Genomic DNA, 20,933 nt, shown 5'->3' with positions numbered 1-20,933 from the left:
CCTGGGTGCATCCAATCTGAAGGTAGCATTGGAAACCCCTGGGTTAAAGGAGTCTTTTTAAATGTGTGGGGTTGAAAGGAGGCTAACAGGAATTACTGGGCTACTGTTTGTTTTTTTTTCAATAATAAAAGTAAATAGAGCAGGGGCTCCCCAACCTCTGGGATCTAATGACAGATGATCTGAGGTGGAGCTGATGTAATAATAATAGAAATAAAGCATATAATAAATGTAATGTGCTTGAATCATCATCCTGAAGCCATTACCCCAGCCCTTCCGTGGAAAAATTGTCTTCCACAAAACCAGTCCCTGGTGCGGAAAAGGTTGGATGTGGGTGGAATGGAGGTATGTTAATGAGCACAGGTGTGTTTGTGTGGACATTGCAGAGAGGCTGTGCATGTGGGATGCTGACACCTGTGCACATATTTATATGTTTGGAGGAAGGCTAGATCCACTGACTCTTATTACTCCCTTTCCTTATCAGCACATGTTCTAGTGCTCAGAGGCAGCCCAATCTCCCTAAAGATGTTATATTTGCCTCAGATATTCTTGTTCATTTCCATTGCCATGGTACTGACCTTTTCTGCTCCCTTGTCTCAATAACAAATAGCCCAGCCTCTTTTTCTGCGGGGGTTTACTTCTGTACTCCCCATTCAATCCATCCTCCACATGCTGACCGTACCTGAGTCACACTCATGTTTTTAGCACTTTGCTGGTCCCAACATGTGTGTGCTGCACACTAAGTCACTCCAGCCATATCCAACTCTTTGCGACCCTATGGACTATAGCTTGCCAGGCTCCTCTGTCCATGAGATTCTCCAGGCAAGACTACTGAAGTGGGTTGCCATGCCCTCCTCCAGAGGATCTTCCCAACCCAGCGATGAAACCCGCATCTCCTACGTCCTCCTGCATTGGCAGGTGGGTTCTTTACCACTAGCGCCACCTGGGCAGCCCCAAGGATAAATGGTGACCATGCTTGCGGATGGCCCTTACCTAGCGTTTATTCATACAAGTGTTTACTCCTGGCACCAGCTCTCAGAGGCATCATCCTTATCCCCATTTTACAGATGGGACAGTGAAAGCATGGAGTGCCTTTGCCCAAGGTGACTGAGAGTCACAGACGGCCCCCGAGCTTTAGTTCTGCACCCCTCTGCTTCCCCGCCTCTCCGGACATGTAGGGAAAGGCTACTCTGCGCTAATGGACTTTTCATACTGTTGTGTCTAATCTTCACATCTGTCCTGCCTGATAGGCATTATTATTCCTGTTCCAAAGAAATCAAGGCTTGGAGAGGTTAAGTTGATCAAAGTCCTGAAGCTAATTAAGGAGATCCTAGGTGGGATTCCAGCCAGCAGCCCCCTCCCCAGGCTCTGCGTTCTTTTCACCACACTGCCTGGGATTGTCTGATTCCCCTAGGGCGGCTTCTGAGACTCCGTATAGTCTGTTTACCAACCGACCTTTCCACTCCGTATGTGCCATTCCGCCATGCAGTCATGCCACGCAGCATCCGCTCACCCCGTTGCGTTTGCCTGGAGTGCTCTTCCCTGCCCAGCTAGGGCTCCCATCACTGGGAGTCCTCCTACCCAGCTGGAAATGGCACACAGCAGGACAGGGAGGCTATTTGCGTTTTCTCTCCAAGGAACCCTAAAATAATGCATCTCCTCTTCACCCTCCTACGTGATTTTGCATCATGAATGTAGCATGTACCCAGCACGCACATCTACCTTCCTGCTAGGGGGGCATCTTGAGGCCAGGGGTCAACCCTCCCTCCTGTTTCCTGTGTTTCTGTTTGTGTTGGCCTATAGTTACTTTACAACGCTGTGTTAGTCTCGGCTGTACCCGGTGAATCACACATATCTCCTTTTGGGATTCCCTTCCCATTTAGGTCGCCCCAGAGCACCAAGATCTGTCTTCCTCCTGTTTCTGTCTTGTGTCCTGGGCATTGTGAAGCCAACAGCAGATATTCAGTAGATATTTGTTAAACAAATGAGGCGCAGACAAGGATGCAAACGTGGGGAAAGTCATCAAACTGTTTGACCCAAGGAAACTCGATACAGCTGGAGTGCACAGAACAGTCAGGAAAATATTTACCTGATGGCCTTTAGAGAAATTTCCAGTGTTTGGAAATTTCCAGAAGGAAGTGAAGAGCTAATGATTATCCTACTGAGCTAATCTGGCTTGTCCATTTTGCTTACCCTAGGTTTTTTTCTCTTTGTAATTTTATTTCCTTCAATATGCTTTGCTAATTACCTCCTGGTAAAAAGCCCGAGAGTCCTATACCTCCAGCATGGACTTGAGAGATAGGATGTAGTTGCCAGACAGTCTGTGAAAGATGTGCCTTTTAAGACTTTCACCAAACTCCTGGAGAAGGGAAAGGCTACCCACTCCAGTATTCTGGCCTGGAGAATTCCATGGACTTTATAGTCTATGGGGTCACAAAGAGTCCGACACGACTGAGCGACTTGCACTTTCACGAGCCCTAAACGGGGCGGCTGTGGGGCAGGGAGGTGGTTCTTATGCGTAGAGGCAGAATCTTGCAGGATGGAAACATGCCAAGGAAAACTTCTTTGCCCGTGGGAAAGTTAATTCTTTAACTGTTTAATTAGGGTTAATGTTAATGTTAGTCACTCAGTCGTATCCGACTCTGCGACCCGCCCCCCACCCCCTGGACTGTAGCCTGCCAGGCTCCTCTGTCCATGGAATTCTCCAGGCAAGAATACTGGAGTGGGTAGCCGTTTCCTCCCCCAGGGATCTTCCCGACCCAGGGATTGAACCCAGGTCTCCTGCATAGCAGGCAGATTCTTTACCGTCTGAGCCCCCAGGAATGAACGGTTAGCATGCGGAGTAAACGGTTTTTGGACTCAAGGTGTAAAGCACTTGGCACAGGTGGTCAAAACGAGGCGAACCAACAGGCTCGGTGGGAGGGTTTAGGATGCGCTGGTGCGCTGCGCGGCGGGAAGGGGGTCTCCCGAGGGGCTTTCCATCAGCACGGGCCTTGAGACTGCCTTCTGCACCCCACAGGTGAGCGTCCTCACCACCCTGGAGCGGAGGTTCAACCTGCAGAGTGCCGACGTGGGCGTGATCGCCAGCAGCTTCGAGATCGGGAACCTGGCGCTCATCCTCTTCGTGAGCTACTTCGGGGCGCGCGGGCACCGGCCGCGCCTCATTGGCTGCGGCGGCATCGTCATGGCGCTGGGGGCGCTGCTGTCGGCGCTGCCCGAGTTCCTGACTCACCAGTACAAGTACGAGGCGGGCGAGATCCGCTGGGGCGCCGAGGGCCGCGATGTCTGCGCCGCCAACGGCTCCGGCGGGGACCAGGGCCCCGACCCGGACCTCATCTGCCGCAGCCGGACCGCCACCAACATGATGTACTTGCTGCTCATTGGGGCCCAGGTGCTTCTGGGCATCGGTGCTACCCCCGTGCAGCCCCTGGGCGTCTCCTACATCGACGACCACGTGCGGAGGAAGGACTCCTCGCTCTACATAGGTAGGAGTTGCGCCAGCGCCCGGGGGCCGCGGTTCCCGTTGTGGCTGATTCCCGGTGTAGGGAACCAGGGCCAGGGCGTGTGAACAGAGGAAGGAAATTTGGGCCCCAGAACTTTAAGTTTCGTCCGGAGCTTTCATTCTCAGACTGGGGGTGTTTGGGGAAAATGCTGATGCCTGAATTGCACACTCCAGAAAATTCTGGGGGTCTTTGGGGTGCAGCCTGGACTTGTAATTTTTTAAAGAGCTCCCCAGGTGACTCCAGGGTGCAGCAGAATTTGACCTCTGCTGTGCATGAGCATCAGCAAGCCTGGGAAGGGGGAGGAGGAGATTGAGGGGAGTTTTAAATATATATATTTATCTGCCTTTGTGTGTGTGTGTTTGGACTTTGGGTGGCCTGGTATTTGCCACCAAGGAATCCTTGGGGGGCTACACATTAGAAACCCCTGTTATTAATCATCAAAATGACCTCCTGGTCATTGTCTTATTGAAGCTCAAAGATAAAAGTGATTGCATATGCCCAGCATTTGGTATTATTCAAAGTTGGTAACTGTGTGTGTGTGTGTGTTATTTTTTTTCCCCTGTAACGGGGTTATTTACTAGAACCGGATATTTGGGAAGAAATAAGGTACGTGTGAACTTTTGAAAACATTTGTTTTGTGCTACAATGACTTCTGTTATTTTATACTGGAAGGATGGAAACCATCTGCCAGCGTTGGGGTTAAGAAACATCCAGGGGTTGAATTACACTTACAGCAAATGAGCTTCTCAGTCACTGCTTCTGGGCACTATCGCATGGTCATTTGTAGGGCAAGGGCTGGCCTGCCGAGCATCTCCGTTTTCTTGTTTACTGAGTTTAGTTTTGCCTCCCACCATCTGTTAGCTTCTATGATTTGACCCCAGTCACTGAGTGCTTAAGCTTTGGGAAGAAAGTGAAATAAATTACCAACACCTGCAGAAGCTCTGTGCCTCCCGAAAGCAGCGTGCCTTGGAGCATAAAGTTAATTACAATATGGAGGTTTAGGTTAAACTAGAACTTGAACAGAATTGGTCAAAAAGCCTCCTACCTGCCAAGTTTCCCCCATACACTGCCCAGGCTGTCTGAGACAGGAGGGTTCAAGGCAGTTACCCCTGAATGCTGGTTGTCCTCGGTGACTTCTTGTCCTACGTGTGAGGTAGATGACTCTATTGAATGCATACGTCGTACGTCTTAACCCTCTGTGAACAGGCTCTAGAGTAGAAAGGTGGAGAGTGCATCTCCCCCTCAAAGGGTGGAGAGCTTGTGGGCCTGGTCACAGCCTACCTGTGGAATGCAAAGGACTGATGGCTAGTCCCTCCACCCTGTGCTTAGGGGTTTCCGTAATTGTGTCTGAAGGTGGGCGCAGTGGGGAGAGGGGTCTAAGGAAATCATTTGCATTTTGATGCTTTTAAGGCTTCAGTGAAAACCCCTCCAGCATGAGTCTGCTGCAGGCCAGGGAATGGGCCACAGCCTGTAGCCAAAACAGTCTCCCCAGGTCCAGCCAGGCCACTGGACTCTGACTTGACTGATATCACTCTGGTACCCCAGGATAGAGAGATTTTGGTAGCAGTAACAGCAAGTAGATAAATCAGAGCCCAGAGAAGGAAAAGGGGAGCGAAATGCTGAGCTCCTGTGTCTCACGATGAAATCAAGTAGAAAAATGTCTCCCTGGCATCTCTCCTGAAGCTACAGGTGAGGTGGATGACCTCTGCTTGGAGCCCACGCCTGGAGCTTGCATGCTCAGCTTCCTCTTGTGGTCGTTTACCCTGATGCTGCTGCTTCTAAGTTGCTTCAGTCATGTCCGATTCTGTGTGACCACATAGATGGCAGCCCACCAGGCTCCCCCATCCCTGGGATTCTCCAGGCAAGAACACTGGAGTGGGTTGCCATTTCCTTCTCCGATGCGTAAAAGTGAAAGTGAAGTCGCTCAGTCGTGTCCTACTCTTAGCGACCCCATGGACTGCAGCCCACTAGCCTCCTCTGTCCATGGGATTTTCCAAGCAAGAGTACTGGAGTGGGGTGCCATTGCCTTCTGCATTACCCTGATGAGTCAGGCATTTTCCAGTACAGATGGGGCCTGGTTCATAGGTCAAGCTTAGGATATGGACTCATTTCAGTTTTGTGAGAGATGGAAGCTTGGGCTATAGGGCTGACTATAGCAGGCACAACCTTTCTCTAGTTCTGAGACATTTTCTCTGGGATTTACAGTGACTCTCTAGTAGGAGGAATGTTTCAACCAGATTTCTAGCTGGGCCTCCTTTTCCTCTCTGACAGTTTAGCATTCCTAGAGTTGGGAGTGTGTCTGTGTGGTGTGTGGGCAGCTTGGTGGCGTCTGGCCAGATTCCAAGACATGACAGTCCAGGGTTGTGAGCAGGCCTTCCTGAGTGCTTCTGAGCTGGTTTCTTGGGTCTGTGTTTTGAGCAAGAGAGAGCAAGCTTCTGCACAGATTGGCCTCTGTAGGTGGCCTTTTGTTCCCCGCATGGTTGGAATTCTCCAGGAACAGTTTAAGAAGGCCATGCATACGCAGAGCATAGCTGATGCGATCATTTACTGTACAAGTCATAAAACATGTTTGTGACCATGGGACTGTTTTGGCGTTTATCTCCTGTAAGAGGGAGCTAGTTTCTGAAGCTGTTTAATTTGGCTTTGGAAGTATTTAGGGGAGCCGACCGAATGGGATAGGCATGAATTATGGCGTCTTAACTCCCTGCAGCAGGACAGTCTGAAGGGACTGGCCCTGGGAGGTAGGTGTCAATGGATGCCCATCACCTGTTGGGGTGGAGTAGCCTGTGTGCCTCTTGGTTCTGCCCCTGCAGACCTGGTTGAGAGGCCCACGGCCAGCCATCTGATCACAGGCCTGACATGAGTGTGAACTGGGGATTGAAAGGGTTTTAAACCCTGCACGCATGAAGCACAGGCGGTTCACAGCTGCTCCTCCCCCAGGGGTGTCAGCATCGGTCCAGCCACAGGCCACTGGTGACAAGTCCTACCCCTTGAATAATCCCTCTTAGCTTTTGGTTGTACAAAATCCTATGTTTCTGCAGCAGTGTGCTTCTGCATTGGTGACTTACAGTGGGTTACCTGTATCGTGAGTCACCAGCTGGGTGCCGTCAGGACATCCCCGGCTATGACCTAGACCCCTATAGCCAGGGGAAAAGGGAAGCGTTCCGTCTCGAATCAAGCTGATAGTTTCTACCCAAGTGACTGTTTGCTCCAGCCTCTTGAGGCTGAATTACTGCCAAACTCCCAGATTCCTTGATGGTCATTCACAAGGGGCTTCTAGGCCTGGCACGATTCTGCAGCCTCTCCTGCCCAGCCTGGGGAGGGAGCCAGGGGAACTCATTACCAGGGGACAAAGCCCGGTGAACAGGGACACCGCTCTGCTGGCAGACTTCTCAGGACCACACAGTGTGGAGCCAAGCCTCACGGCCCAGCCGGAGGGGGCCCCGAGGTGGCACGTGGCGCTGTCTCTCCCCAGAGGGACTGATGGAGCAGAGTGGTGGGGGGACTGTGTGGGGTGGGGGCGTGAGTGGGGTCCACCAGCCGACCTCTGGGAGCTGCTCCTACTACTCACCCATGTTCTGACCTTCCACGAGCTCAGCTTTCTTAGCTACTCTGTTTCACCGAGTTCAGACACAGCCTGTTGCATTGTTGGCAACAGTAAGTAGGCTAATGGAATGGACTCGCCGGGTCCTTTCATTAAGTCGCTATGTCAATCAGTTGGTGCCTTGCTTTTTTTCCTCTTTGGGAAGGAAAAGCCTCCTAAGGAGAGTGGTAAGGTTTTTTTTTTTTTTTTAATTTTATTTCTAGTTGAAAAGTATTACATGTTCACTGTGAAAGGTACAGAAAAAGAATCATTTAAGAATAATTACTCTTAGCTTTATGTTCATATAAAATCCTCCTTTTCTGCATTGTTATGCTTTTCTCCACACAAAAGAGGTTTTTATCATGAACATATCTTGCTACTGTATTTCTCAATATTTCTTGAACATTTCCCTGTGTCATTAAATATTCTTCAATGATGATCTTTCTGTATACATCATATTCCCTTGTGGATCTATACAATAATATTGAATGCCCTCTATCATTGAACATGGATTTTTTTTTTTTTAAGTTTTGCTCTTATAAAACAAAGCTGACAAGTGAACTGTGATTCTGAAAGGTTAAGTAACTTGCCTAAGATAATAAATGGGCCTGAGCACAGGATCTGAGAGTGACGTTTGTTTTGGTACATCTGGGACAGGGCTGAGGTGGGTAGGGCAGGGGACAGAGGGCTGGGGGATGCTCCAGGGAGTCGGGAGCATGTGAGGGCGTTCCTCAAGACAGCCTGAAGCCTCTCTCAGGGAAAAATCAGAGGTGCCAGAAAGGTGAGAAGAGCGCTGGGTGTCTCAAATCCAAAGGCAGAGGTTCAGTTGGAATGGGGAATGGGTGCGAAAGCAGAATAGAGAGTTGGGAGCAGAGAGACGGCAGTCCTGACTAACAGTGCACGTCCGGGGTCTGGAAGGGCTTTTGCCCTGTTTCATGGTGCTTTGGCTATCGATGGGTGCAGATCAGAGCCGGAGGATTCCGTGTTCCCCTCACCTCTCTCCAGAACTGTGGACAATGTACTCTCACTTGGCTGTTCATTCCATCGGAACCACGATCACCATTGGGAAATTGCCCTTACGTCGTGTTGGAAATCCGTCTCCTTACAGTGTTCCACGCGCTGGCTCTGGTCTGCCCTATGGGTCCACTTTGGGAAGTGGCGACCCCTCGTCCATGTTTGGTCGCCCCGCAGCTGCTGAGTGCCAGCCTCACATGGGCAGGGAAGGGCACCTAAAATGCGGGTCTTCTGTGCTAGGACCGCTGATCCTTACTTGATTTGGTTTCCTCCTATATTCAGCCGCCGTTTCCCTCCTTATGAGGGATGATGCCAAGGCTGGAGGGCTTGTTACTCGGGGGCAGGACCAGGTGAATGGGGCATGCAGGCTTTGGGTGCTGCATTGCTTTGCTGCTAAGTCGCTTCAGTCGTGTCCGGACTGTGTAAGGTAGCACCACAGACTGAGTGGCTTAAACCAGTGGTCCCCAACCTTTTTTTTTTTTTTTTTTTAGCACCAGGGACCGGTTTTGTGGAAGACAATTTTTCTGCCAACCCAGTTGGGGGAGGGTGGTTTCAAAATGATTCAAATGCCTTACACTGATTGTGTTCTTTAATAATAGAAATGTTAATAGAATAATCAGTTCAGTTCAGTCGCTCAGTCATGTCCAACTCTTTGCGACCCCATGTACTGCAGCATGCCAGGCCTACCTGTCCATCACCAACTCCCAGAGTTTACTCAAACCCATGTCCATTGAGTCAGTGATGCCATCCCACCATCTCATCCTCTGTCGTCCCCTTCTCCTCCTGCCTTCAATCTTTCCGAGCATCAGGATCTTTCCCAGTGAGTCAGCTCTTCACATCAGGTGGCCAAAGTATTGGAGTTTTAGCTTCAACATCCGTCCTTCCAGTGAATAGTCAGGACTGATTTCCTTTAGGGTAGAATAATATATAGATAAAATGATAATAAATACAAATATATAAGTAAAGTAATATAAACATGATAAATGAGAAATAGAAATATTATAGAAATATGATGATTACATTAGTTCCACCTCAGATCATCAGCACTAGATCCTGGAGGTTGGGGACCCCTGGCGTAAGCAGGGGAAGGTTTATTTTCTCACAGTTATGGAAGCTGAAAGCCCAAGACCCTGGTGTCAGCGCCGGCTCCCCCAGAGGCCACCTCGCTCGGCCCGCAGATGCCGGCTTCCCCTCCTGGGTCTTCATGTGGTCATCCTCCTGGGTGCGCACATGTCTGGTGTCTCTGTGTGTGTCCTAATTTCCTCCCCTTACAAGATCACCAGTCAGATTGGGGTGGGATTCACCCATATGATCTCGTGTAACCTCAGCTCCCTCTTTAAGGCCCTATTTCCAAATGAGTCACATGCTGAGTAACGGGGGGTTAAGGCTTCAACATATGAACTGGAGGGGCCTGATTCAACTCATAACAGGAACCAGGGGGACTAGAACCAAACAAGACCTCTACCCCTTTCGTCCTAACTTTTCGATAAAGAACTTCAGTGTCGTGTTTGTTTGTTTGGTTCCCAGTAATCAAGGAATTATTTGAGAATGGAGTTTTTTTTACAAAAAAACTTTTTATTTTGTAACAATTATAGAATCACAAGCTGTTGCAAAATGCATGGAAGTTCTCTGTACACCCATCCAGTTTCTCCCCATGATAACATGTCGCATCACTGCAGTACAGTATCAAAACGGGGGTGTGAACATGAGTATAATCCATGGGGTTTATTCAGATTTTCAGTATTATGTACAGTGATTTGTGTGTTTCTGTGTGTGCCTGTGTATAGTTCTGTGTGGTTTTATTACATGTGGATGATGATGTTTTAAAGATGCAGAATGAGGGCTCCCCTGGTCCAGTGGATAAGACTCCACCTTGCCAGTGCAGGGCACAGGGGTTTGATCCCTGGTCTGGGAAGATCCCACATGCCTCAGAGCAGCTGAGCCTGAGAGCCGTAATTACTGAGCCCATCTGAGTGCTGCAGATACGGAAGCGTGCATGCCTGGAGCCCATGCTCCGCCACAGGAGAAGCCACTGCAATGAGAAACCCCTACACAGTTAGAGGGTAGCCCCTGCTCGCTGCAGCTAGAGAAAGCCCGCGCAGAGGAACGAAGACCCAGCGCAGCCAAAAATAAACGCATAAATAATTTTACTAAAAGGAAAAATTGCAGAAAGGGATTAAGATGAAACCAGGTCATTCTGAGTCGTGTGAGTGTTTGACACACACACACACACGTGCACGCACACACACGCGCGCGCGCACACACACACACGAAGACGCAGAGATAGAGACAAGGCTATACGTAGAGTGGGAGTCGACTGGAGGAAATGGATTCTTTGTGAAGGGCTTGTTCATTCCCAAGAATGGGATCTTTGCAGGGTACCCGAATACATGGAGCGGTTCCTCCAGTTGGGAGGCACGTCTATTAGACACGAATGTGTCACGTTTTCTTTGTTTACCACTTCTGTTGATACTTGCTGGAGCCCTCCACGTTCCAGTTAATGATGCAAAGAGAATTATTCTCAGATTTCATCTGCCAAGTGTTTGTTTAGCACAAAGGTCACTAATATCAGGCAGCAACCAAAGAGAACTAAATTTCTTTTCCGAGCCCTGGGAGTCCAGAGTTATTTTACCTCTGATGAGTTTTTATTTTAACTTGACATTGGGTAAAATGTGTTTTAACTCTCCAAAGAGTGTGGGTCGGGTATGGATCAAATACACTGTGATTGCAGTTCATCTGAAAAAATAATTAAAAAGCCATCCCTTGTGGGAGCAAGCACAGCTCGTTATATTCTTGCAGCTTCACTGATATTAAAGTTCCCCTTGTTAATTTCTTTTTTTGTAAATAAATGACACTGTAAAACCAGTCAATTTGTTTTGGCTGGGTTCCATCCATTCCTTCTCCCCAGTGACTGGTCACATGCCATTTTTAGTGTGTTTTAGCAACTTGCTAGGAGACGTGTGTGTGGCTCTTATCTGGCACGTCCATATTCCCTGGGCTGGTGGATATTTCTCATTCATTCTCAGCTGCTCATAATTCATGCCCTAGGATTCATGGGATCACTGCTGTGCTCCCTGCCTGGGTGACCTTGGGCAAGACTCCGAGTTTGGGCTCTGATGGTCTTGAGATTCAAATCCTGGCTCCTCCACTGACCTGCCCACCAGGATTTTGGACACATTTTCAGTTCACCTGAGCCTGTTTCCTTATCAATAAAATGAGCTTTGAATCTACCAAGCGAGGCTTTGCTTGGATATTAAGTATCATGCCACGGTGGAGGCCAGTAACTGCTGCCCTCTTCATCTTTGTGGTCCTATTGTCTCCATTTCCAGGTGTAGGAACAGGAGGCAGGAAAAATCGACTGGCTTGTTTAAATACAAGGGCAGGTCTTTTGATAAGAGTGATTGGATCTTGATTTTTCAGTCCCGATATCATCCATCTAGTAGATCTTAGATGAGCAACCTCCTCCATCCTGAATTGAATCAACAGGGCTCTTTTTTGCCTGCAGACCCCTTCCTGTGGCTCATCTCAAAATACAGAAAGTGCTACAGCTGCCCCAAGCAGCAGGCGATCTGGTTTGTATTAAGTCAGAAGCACCCCAGAGTATGGCCATTGCGCTAATGTGATATATTGATGGCTTTCTGGGTTCCAGCACATTGCTTCTTAATTTGCTTCTTAATATTTGTTCAGTTTTTAAAAGAATGTTTTCTTGTCTCAGTAAAATTGGGAAAAACAAAATAGAATAAGAAAACAAATACTTTTTAAGCAGATACCTATAGGAAATTGTCAATGTTTAGATATATTTTCATCCAGCCATTTTCATCTTTTATAATATTTGTTTGGCTGTGCCAGGCCTTAGTTGAGGCGTGTGGGATCCAGTTCCCTGACCAGGGATTGAACTCGGCTCCCCTCCATTGGAAGGCATAGTCTTAACCACTGAACCACCAGGGAAGTCCTCAGCCATTTTTTTTTCCTATATAGTTTTACTTCGTTAAGACCATACTCCAAGTAAACTTGCTTTCTGCCAATGAAAGACTGTTTGGTGTCTCATGAACAGTCAACATCGTTTGAGATGGCTGCACAGTGATTTTGTCAGTCTAGAAAATCTGGAATGAGTTGGGGAGACATTTGGGTGATGGGTACTTCTGTGACTGTAGCCTCATCCACATTTGCTGGAGCTCAGGTTGGTTCAGATAGACTCACTGGGAGCTGGAAACCAGCTATTTGGCCTTGCTGTGGCTCTTTCCAGAAGGTAAGTGAGGGAGGCATAGGGTGTCACGAAAAGAGACTTCGGGCCACAGTGAGTGTTGGTGCCCTTGTCTTGAGGACCCCTCCCACATCTGCTGCATGCACGTGTGTGTGATCACTCATATCCGACTTCTTGTGAACCCCCGCCCCCAGACTGTGGCCTGCCAGGCTCTTCTGTCCATGGAATTTCCCAGGCAAGAATACTGGAGGGGCTTGCAATGCCCTCCTCCAGGGGATCTTCCTGACCCAGGAATCGAACCCGAATCTCTTACGTCTGCTGCACTGGCAGGCGGGTTCTTTACCACTAGCACCACCTGGGAAGGGCTGTAGGTAGAGGAAGAAGAATCCTCTTGAAGGTTCCCTAAAGGGAGCATTGGGAAACCAATCCTATATAGGGCTGGTTGGGGCTTGTGGATGTTGATTCTGTGTGTGAAAGCATCTTTGCTCAGGGATTTTATTTTATTTTTTCAAATTAATTATTATTATTATTTTTGGCCATGCCATACAGCATGCTGGATCTCAGTTCCCCGACAAGGAATTGAACCCGTGGAAGTGCAGAGTGTTACAGTGGAAGCTTGGAGTGTTAACCACTGGACCACTGGGGAAGCCCCATGCTCAGGGGTTTGGGAACACAGCATCGTAGTGTTTGATAGACAGAAAAGAAGACCAGAGAGGGCCCAGGCTGACCTAGAGAAGATTCCTGGGGATGGTGAAGATGCACAGAAGGGAATTTTCCTTCCTTAAGCACCTGAGTCTCCTGTTCGTTACTTCTTTACCACCAGCCTCTTACTGTGCTTGGTGGTTGACAGCAGACCCCTTTCTAGTATTTTTTTTCTTGACTGTAACACAGGTATTATGCTTCAGTGAAAGTTTTGGAGGTGTTGTATTTTCCTGAATAGCATGCATCTTCTTTTCTTTAGTTTACTTCTGACCTTTTACTTCCCCTTTCTCAGAATAGTCTTGGCTTGACTTCCTTTTTTCCTTTCACCTACAGGAAGCTTTCTGGGAGAGCAAACACCATGAAGGGTTTGGTGTCTGTAGAGGGTTGTGCCTTCCCGTTGTTAGATTTGGGATTATAGGTTAATGACCTTCCTCTTCAGTGGGATGTGAGTTCTTCATCGCTAGAGAATTCTTTAGTGTTACAATGCTTCACAGAAGCGTCTGTGTTGTGGATGTTTGTTTTGGTCTGTCTAGAACCTCATTGTTTTCACTGGGAAACTAGATCTCCCCATCCCAGGTGATTCTTATGGACTGCCAGAGATGAGCAGAGATGGTCCAGGCATGGCCAGACATGACACAGAGAAAGACTCTGGTCTGCAGTGATTGGCCCCAGGAGTGAGACGACCAGAGTCCACCATGAGGTTTGAAAAATGGACTGGAGGGTTGGGTGGGGGGTAGAGAGAGATCTCTTACTTTCCCTTCCAGGACTGAAGCTGTAATACCTCTTTATGCCCACAGATTCCAATGTCCATCTTTGTTTTCACATGAGCTGAACTTGATCTCAAAGGAAAGTAGACCACCGGGAATGAGAGAGGACACGCAGGCTCCCTGGATCCCGCCTGAAGCTTGAATTCCAACTGGCATTCTCCTGAGACTCCCCTTGAGCACATAAGTTATCCTTCCCAGCACCTGCAGTCAAATGTTGTGGACTAGGATCCCACGTGAGCTCCTGCTTAGTCGCTTCAGTCGTGTCCAACTCTTTGCGACCCTGTGCACTGCAGCCAGCCAGGCTTCTCTGTCCATGGGATTTTCTAGGCAAGAATACAGGAGTGGGTTGCTGTGCCCTCCTCCAGGGGATCTTCCCGATCCAGAGATTGAACTGGGGTCTCCTGCATTGCAGGCAGGGTCTTTACCACTGAGCCACCAGGGAAGCCCCAGGATCCTGCTAAGTCACTTCAGTTGTGTCAGACTCTTTGTGACCCTGTGGACTGTAGCCCGCCAGGCTCCTCTGTCCATGGGATTCTCCAGGCAAGAATACTGGAGTGAGCTGCTGTCTCTTCTTCCAGAGGATCCTGCCTAACGCGGCATTTCATGGCAGGTCAGAGTTGGAGTGGATTGATGTCCTTTTGAGGTCTGACTAAGCACCTTCCCACAGGGTTGGGTGTTTCAGTCCTCATGTAAGACAGCTGGCTGGTGATCAAAACACTGGCTGTTCATAATGTTCTTACTCTAAAGAACTAATGAACGCATGACCCTGTACATCCAATCAATGGGTTAGGTTGAAGGTTCTGGTTTAGCTCTCCTTCTCTTTATTTCATAGACTTTTAAGATAAGATGCAGGATAGGGACCCTGAGGCCACAAGTATGCCCCTTCCACTTTTTCCCTACCCACTCCCCACTCCCCTAGAAAAAAAAAAAAGTAGAAGTATTTAAAAATAACCTGGTGGTAGGCTTTGTGCAGGAACAATAAGTATTTAATAGCAAATTGCTTATGTGGGCAGGAGAGTGTTGAGCCCATGAAACTTATTCAGCGGTGCTATTTATTGGACGGAAAAACATAACCAACCCTGGCTGCTTCGCACGGCTCTGCTCGCCAAAGCTACCCTTACTTCCTCTAATGACTTCATAGTGTCAGGAATGAATAAACTAAATGAATATGTTCCCGTCCCAGTTCAGCTTTGCCGTTTATTTTTGCCAAGCCATGTGTGTGTGTGGTGTGTGTGTGTAGGCACATGCTTGTTTTTGCCCACATGGCAGATAAAATCTGAAGATTCTAAAGCTTTCGGTGGCTCAAGGACATTCATAAGAACTTTTAATTGCTTTTTAATTAAAAAAATTTTTATTCTATATTGGAGTATAGTTGATTAACCGTGAAGTGTTATAGGGAGCTCAGCTCAGTGGTCTGTGGCAACCAAGATGGGTAGACGGGGTGGGAGGAAGGTCCAAGAGGGAGGGAATATATGTGTGCATATAGCCAATTCACTTCGTTGCACAGCAGAACCTAACACAACATTGTAAAGCAACTATACCCCAATAAAAACAAACCCTAATGTATTAGCTTCAGGTGCACAGCAGACCGATTCAGTTGTACATTTACATGTATCTATTCTCTTTCCAAATGCTTTTCTCCTGTAGGGTGTTATAGACTATTGAGCAGAGTTCCTTGTGCTATACAGAAGGTCCTTTTTGATTATCTGTTTTGGACACTAATAGAAACTTGCATGTAGTCTTGAGAATTGCGCTTGGTGAATTTGCCTGGAGGATGCTGAGAGAAATTGAATGTTGCCTAAGTCGGCTATTTGATGCTAAAGGTTGTCAGATGTGCTTTAGGGGGAGTTGTCCACGACCTTTTAAGGTGGTGTGGAGATACATGTACACACTCTTGGCATGGAGCCTTTCACTGTTTTCTCTAAGAGGTTTTTGACCCCAGAAAGGTTAAAACCCCTGAAAGTCCTTATGTTGAGCAGACCCTGATGACCAGAGACGGGGGATGAGATAAACCAAGAGAGTTGAGGTGATAGGTTGTATGGTGTGACGGATGGCATTTGGGGGCTGGAATGTGGTTCACTGCACAGTCCTCAACTTGTTGTGTTCCCTGGGGAGACACTATACTTACGACAGGAAGCATTTGGAGCATCACTTAGGCAACTGTGGGTGAAAAGTCAGAATGTGTTCTCAGTGGTACTGGAGACACCCTCTCGGCCCTCATCCTCCTGTTCCTTCCCCTCCAACCCCCCAAAAATAAATTCTTTGGAGGCTGAAATTTTCCATCCCTTCTTTCAGCCTAACCCTGGGTGTTTTGGATAATATTCAGCAAATTTTCTGTGCCAGTTTGATGCACAGATAGGAAAAATCAAAACTTTTCCTTTTTTGCTCTAAAAGCAAAAACATTTAAAAAATGCACTTGGATCATTAATGGAATCTGCACTCTCAAAGTCAAAACTTTCCATGTGTTCTTACTAAGGAAAATTCTTTGGGGGCAATTAAAAGGAAAACAGATAGGCAAAAAATTGTGAGGGGTCTCCAAAAACTCATCTGAGAATGCTGACTCCCCCTCTCCAAATTAAAAAGATGCAAATGAACTTATTTACAAAGCAGAGCCTCACAGACATAGAAAACAAGTTTACAGTTAGCAAAGAGAAAAAGGGAGAGGAGAGATCAATTAGGTTGTAAAGAACATATCCCTCTGCTTGTGCCCAGTAGTATCTGACTTTGCAACCCTATGGACTGTAGCCTGCCAGGCTCCTCTGTCCATGGGATTTCCCCAGCAATGATACTGGAGGAAGTTGCCATTTCCTATTCCAGGGGATCTGCTTGACCCAGTGATCGACCCCTCATCTGATTCTTTACCACTGTGCATTGGAGAAGCTCAGTGAGCATAGATGCACTTACTATATATAAAGTAGGTAACCGACAAGGACCTACTGTATAGTGCAGGGAACTATACCAATATGTTATAATAACCTTTAAGGGAAAAGAATCTGGAAAAAATACACATACATGTAAAACTGAATCACTGTGCTATGCATTTGAAACTAACATGTGAATCAACTACACTTCAATTAAAAAAAAAATCATCTGAGGACATAAATAGACTTGACAGACTTTCTGTGGGTAATATTTTATCCCAGAGTTTTTCGGATAGTTGTTGCATTTGAGAAACCTTACCGTTTTTACCAATTACCATTGCCTCTTATTTCAAGTATGAGAGGTACAGGGGACCTTGGAGTTAAGCTCATCCTAATCTCTCTCCAAGGAAACATGCTTTTCCCCCTTTCTCTTCAAGGTTCTAAGCATGTGATGCGAATGGATGTGATTTCCCACTGCCTCCCTTCCTGGGCAAGGCATTATTACCATAAGCACATTCCCAGCTGCCCACCTGCCTCGTGGGTTGTTAATGGAGTTTACAAAGGGAATTTGGATTCCCAGCAAGAGATCTCATTAACACAGCAAGGATCTAATAGATTCTAAAATTGTGTGTGGACACTGGGAACCTTTCAAAACCCAGTGGTGTTTATTCTTAGATCGAGATCATTTCCCCTACCCTGGCCTCAGTCTGTACATTTTGTATCATGAGGGAAAAATCTTGTCTTGATCCAGCCAGACCAACTGTATTGGTGTAAGTTAAGCATTAATGCTTTGTGATTCTGGGACTAAAGACAAGATTCAAAAGCCATCGGGCTGTATAAAGGACAAAATGTCTCCCACACTGGTGCTTTTGTTTTATTTTTATTTTTAATACTGGCCTTGTTACTGGCTGTGAGCAAGTGTTTAATTTTAGGATCCCTTGTTGTCACCAAGAACACCTAGCAGCTGTCAGTGTGTTTAGACAAGTGTGTTAAGCACCCACGGGTATGGATAGTGACCACAGTGGCGCTCAGTACGCTAGCTCTCACTTGTGGACTGTTTGCTGTATGTCAAACGGGAAACAGGAGCTGTGCACGTGGTCACCCTTGCTCCTAGGATTGGTATTCTCAGCGTAGCGATGAGGAATCGGAGGCTGAGCAACTTGTCCAGGGTCGAACAGCTGGCAGGTGGCAAGGCCCAGTGGCACAGTGGTAAAGAACTCGCCTGCCCATGCAGGAGATGTAGGTTCTATCCCTGGGTTGGGAAGATTGTCCTGGAGAAGGAAACGGAAACCCACTCCAGTATGCTTAGTCAGAAGGTTCCAGAAGAGCCTGGCAGGCTACAGTCCATGAGGCTGCAAAGAGTCAGACGTGATTTAGCAACTAAACAACCCCATTACCCTGTATCTTTCCCACCATAGGCTCCCCTCCCCTGTCCATAGACAGTATAATATGCCACCAGCATAAATAGAACCCCAAGTCTGCTCTGCTGCTAAAAATGGCTTAACTACCTAATTTTTTCTTTCTCTCTCTCTTTTTTTTTTTTTTTTGCTATACTAAATGCCTAAAGCTGTGGGTTGTTTAAGCAGTTAAGTATGAAATGGTGATGAGTTTCCAGGCCAGGAGAGGTCTCATGGGTACAGACCGCTCGAGCCCTGGTTTTCCCCATGGGAATTTTTTAAACTCTCATCAGATAAAGCTTTCTTCCCACCAGAAGCCCCACGTGACTTGTTTTCACAATCTCCCTGTAGTAGAGCGAGAGAAGCACCCGCTGCAGACGGTTTTGTTTACACTGGAGACCTAGCAGCTTTAATTGGTGAACGCTCACCCCTGTTATGCAACTTGGATTTGACTTGTTTTCACTCCCAGGCTTGGCTCCACTGCCTTGCTTTTCTGTGTAAGTTGGGGAGTGATTTTAGAACCTACTAGACCGTAACTGGGACAAAACTAGTGAGAAGGTACAATGTGAAAGAATTCATGGGCCAGAGATGAACACGGGAGAAGGGAAAAGAGTAGGTGGACATCAACAGGTTGAAAGAAGGTCAGTTCCCAAGGGCCTTTCTGGGGAAATAATCGGCCTCCACTGTTGTTCAGGCCAGTGGGGTTTGGAAGAACTTTAAGCATAGAACATTTATGGAAATGAACTGTGTTAGCAGGATAAAGTAGTTAGAGGATGGATCAGATGGTGACAGAGCCCTCCTTTAGTCGATCTGGGGGACCTGATGTCCAAGTAGATGAACACTCTCCCCTGAACAGGCAGACCTCGGAGAGACTGCAAGTTCTGTTCCAGGCCACTGCAATTAGGCAAATAGGGCAATAAAGTGAGTTATAAGCCTTTATTGGTTTCCCAACACATATAAAAGTTGTGTTTATACTGTTCCATGTGTTGTGTGCATGACCAGTCGCTCAGTCGTGTCTGACTCTTTGCAATGCTGTGGCCTCCAGACCACCAGGCTCCTCTGTCCATGGCATTTTTCAGGCAAGAATACTGGAATGGGTTGCCATTTCCTTCTCCAGGGTAACTTCCTGACCCAGGGGTCAAAACCCACGTTTCTGGCATTGACAGGTGGATTCTTTAACTGAGCCACCTGGGAAGCCCTCCTGTTTATACTGTACTATATTGTACTCAATTATTAAGTTTTCAGTAGCATTATGTCTTAAAAAACCAGTGTGTATTTAATTAAAAAATATTTTATTGCTGAAAAATGCTAACCGTCCTTTGAGCCTTCAGTGAGTTGTAATCTTTTTGCTTGCGAAGGGTTTGAAATTTGGCAATAATTATCCAAACACGGCAGAGACACGAGCAAATGGTGCTGGAAAAATGGTTCCGATAGGCTAGCCTGATGCAGGGTTGCCGCTGTGAATTTGTAAAAATTACAATATCGGAATTTCCCTGGTGGTCCAGTGGTTAAGAATCTGCCTTGCAATGCAGGGAACAGGAGTTTAATCCCTGTTTGGGGAACTAAAATCTTACACGCTGAGGGGCAACTGAGCTCACATGCCACAGCTACTGAGCCTGAGAACCACAACTTGAGAGCCCATGTGTCACAGCGAAGGATCTTGCATGATGCAGCAAAAGGTCCTGAGTGCTGCAGCTAAGACCCGGTGCAGGCAAGTAAGTAGATATCTAAAAATGCAGTGTCTGCAAAGTGCAATGATGTGAGGTCGTCAAGCACACTTTACTAAGGTCTTGGTCGTGGCCTGTGGACAAGTGACCCCTTTTTCACTGGTCTACTTGGGGGAGTAGAGAGAGGGTTCAGAGAGCAGAAATCAGGTGTGAGTGACCAAGTGTTCAACCTACAAATCAATCAGGAATAGAGTTGGAAATTGGGCAAGGGAACTCTTCCAGTTCGTAACTCTGGATCCATACGTCTAGCTTTTTTTTTTTTTTTTTTTTTCAAAATTTTTCAAAGATTTATTTGTGGCTAAAAAAGTCACAACATAAAATTTACAATGGTAACCATTTTCAAATGTGCTGTTCAGTAGTGTTAAGCATACTCACATTATTCTGCATCAGATCATGATCTTGCAAAACCGAAAACATGTATCCACTAAACAGCTCCCAGCCTCTGACAGCCACCCTACTACTTCTGTCTTTATGGTACTGACTGTTTAGCTCTTGTAAGAAGAATCATTGCTTCTGTCTTTATGGGACTGACTTGGTTAGCTCATGTACGTGGAATCTCTGCTTCTGTCTTTATGGGACTGACGTGGTTGGCGCATGTTGAGTGGAATCTCTGCTTCTGTCTTTATGGGACTGACTGCTGGTTGGCTCATGTACGTGGAATCATAGGGCCTCTGTCTCTTTGTTCACTTTGTATTATGTCCTCAAGGTGCATCCATGTTGTAACACGTGTCATAATTTCCTCTTTAAAGGCTGAATCATATCCCTTTGTATGCGTATTCCCACGTTTGGCTTAGCCATTCATTCCCTGATGAACGTTTGGATTGCTTCCACTTCTTGGCTACTGTGAATAATGCTGCTGTGAACATCTGTGTGCAACCTATTTCTGGCTTGTTGAATGACATCTACTTGGGTGTCAAGCTCAGCTTAAGTCCAGAATTGAACTCCTTCATTTCCTCCTAAGTTTGCTTTGTCATTGATCTGCCATCTTCTTTCCTCCATCCCCCGCACCCCACATTTAAAAGCCACCACCTCTTACTCCTGGAGAAGAGAACACCTACCCACTCTAGTATTCTGGCCTGGAGAATTCCACAGAGAGGAGCCTGGCAGACTAAGTCCGTGGGATCAAAAAGAGTTGGACATGATTGAGTGACTTTCACACACTTCTTAGACTGGGGTCT

The 20,933-nt window shown here is 47.1% G+C and overlaps 1 protein-coding gene across 2 annotated transcripts in view; it reads left to right on the top strand.

Annotated features, from left to right (window-relative positions):
- SLCO3A1 (solute carrier organic anion transporter family member 3A1) overlaps positions 1-20,933 on the top strand; it is a 374,705-nt gene that overhangs the window by 78,204 nt on the left and 275,568 nt on the right. For both annotated transcript variants that reach the window (XM_018066139.1, XM_018066138.1), the window contains exon 2: positions 3,017-3,482. In XM_018066139.1, the coding sequence (XP_017921628.1) occupies positions 3,017-3,482 (466 nt within the window). The remainder of the gene's footprint in view (positions 1-3,016; positions 3,483-20,933) is intronic.

The sequence above is a fragment of the Capra hircus genome, chromosome 21, assembly GCF_001704415.2.
Source record: "Capra hircus breed San Clemente chromosome 21, ASM170441v1, whole genome shotgun sequence".
In the NCBI taxonomy this organism is placed as follows: domain Eukaryota; kingdom Metazoa; phylum Chordata; class Mammalia; order Artiodactyla; family Bovidae; genus Capra; species Capra hircus.
This window is presented reverse-complemented; position numbering and strand designations above follow the sequence as displayed.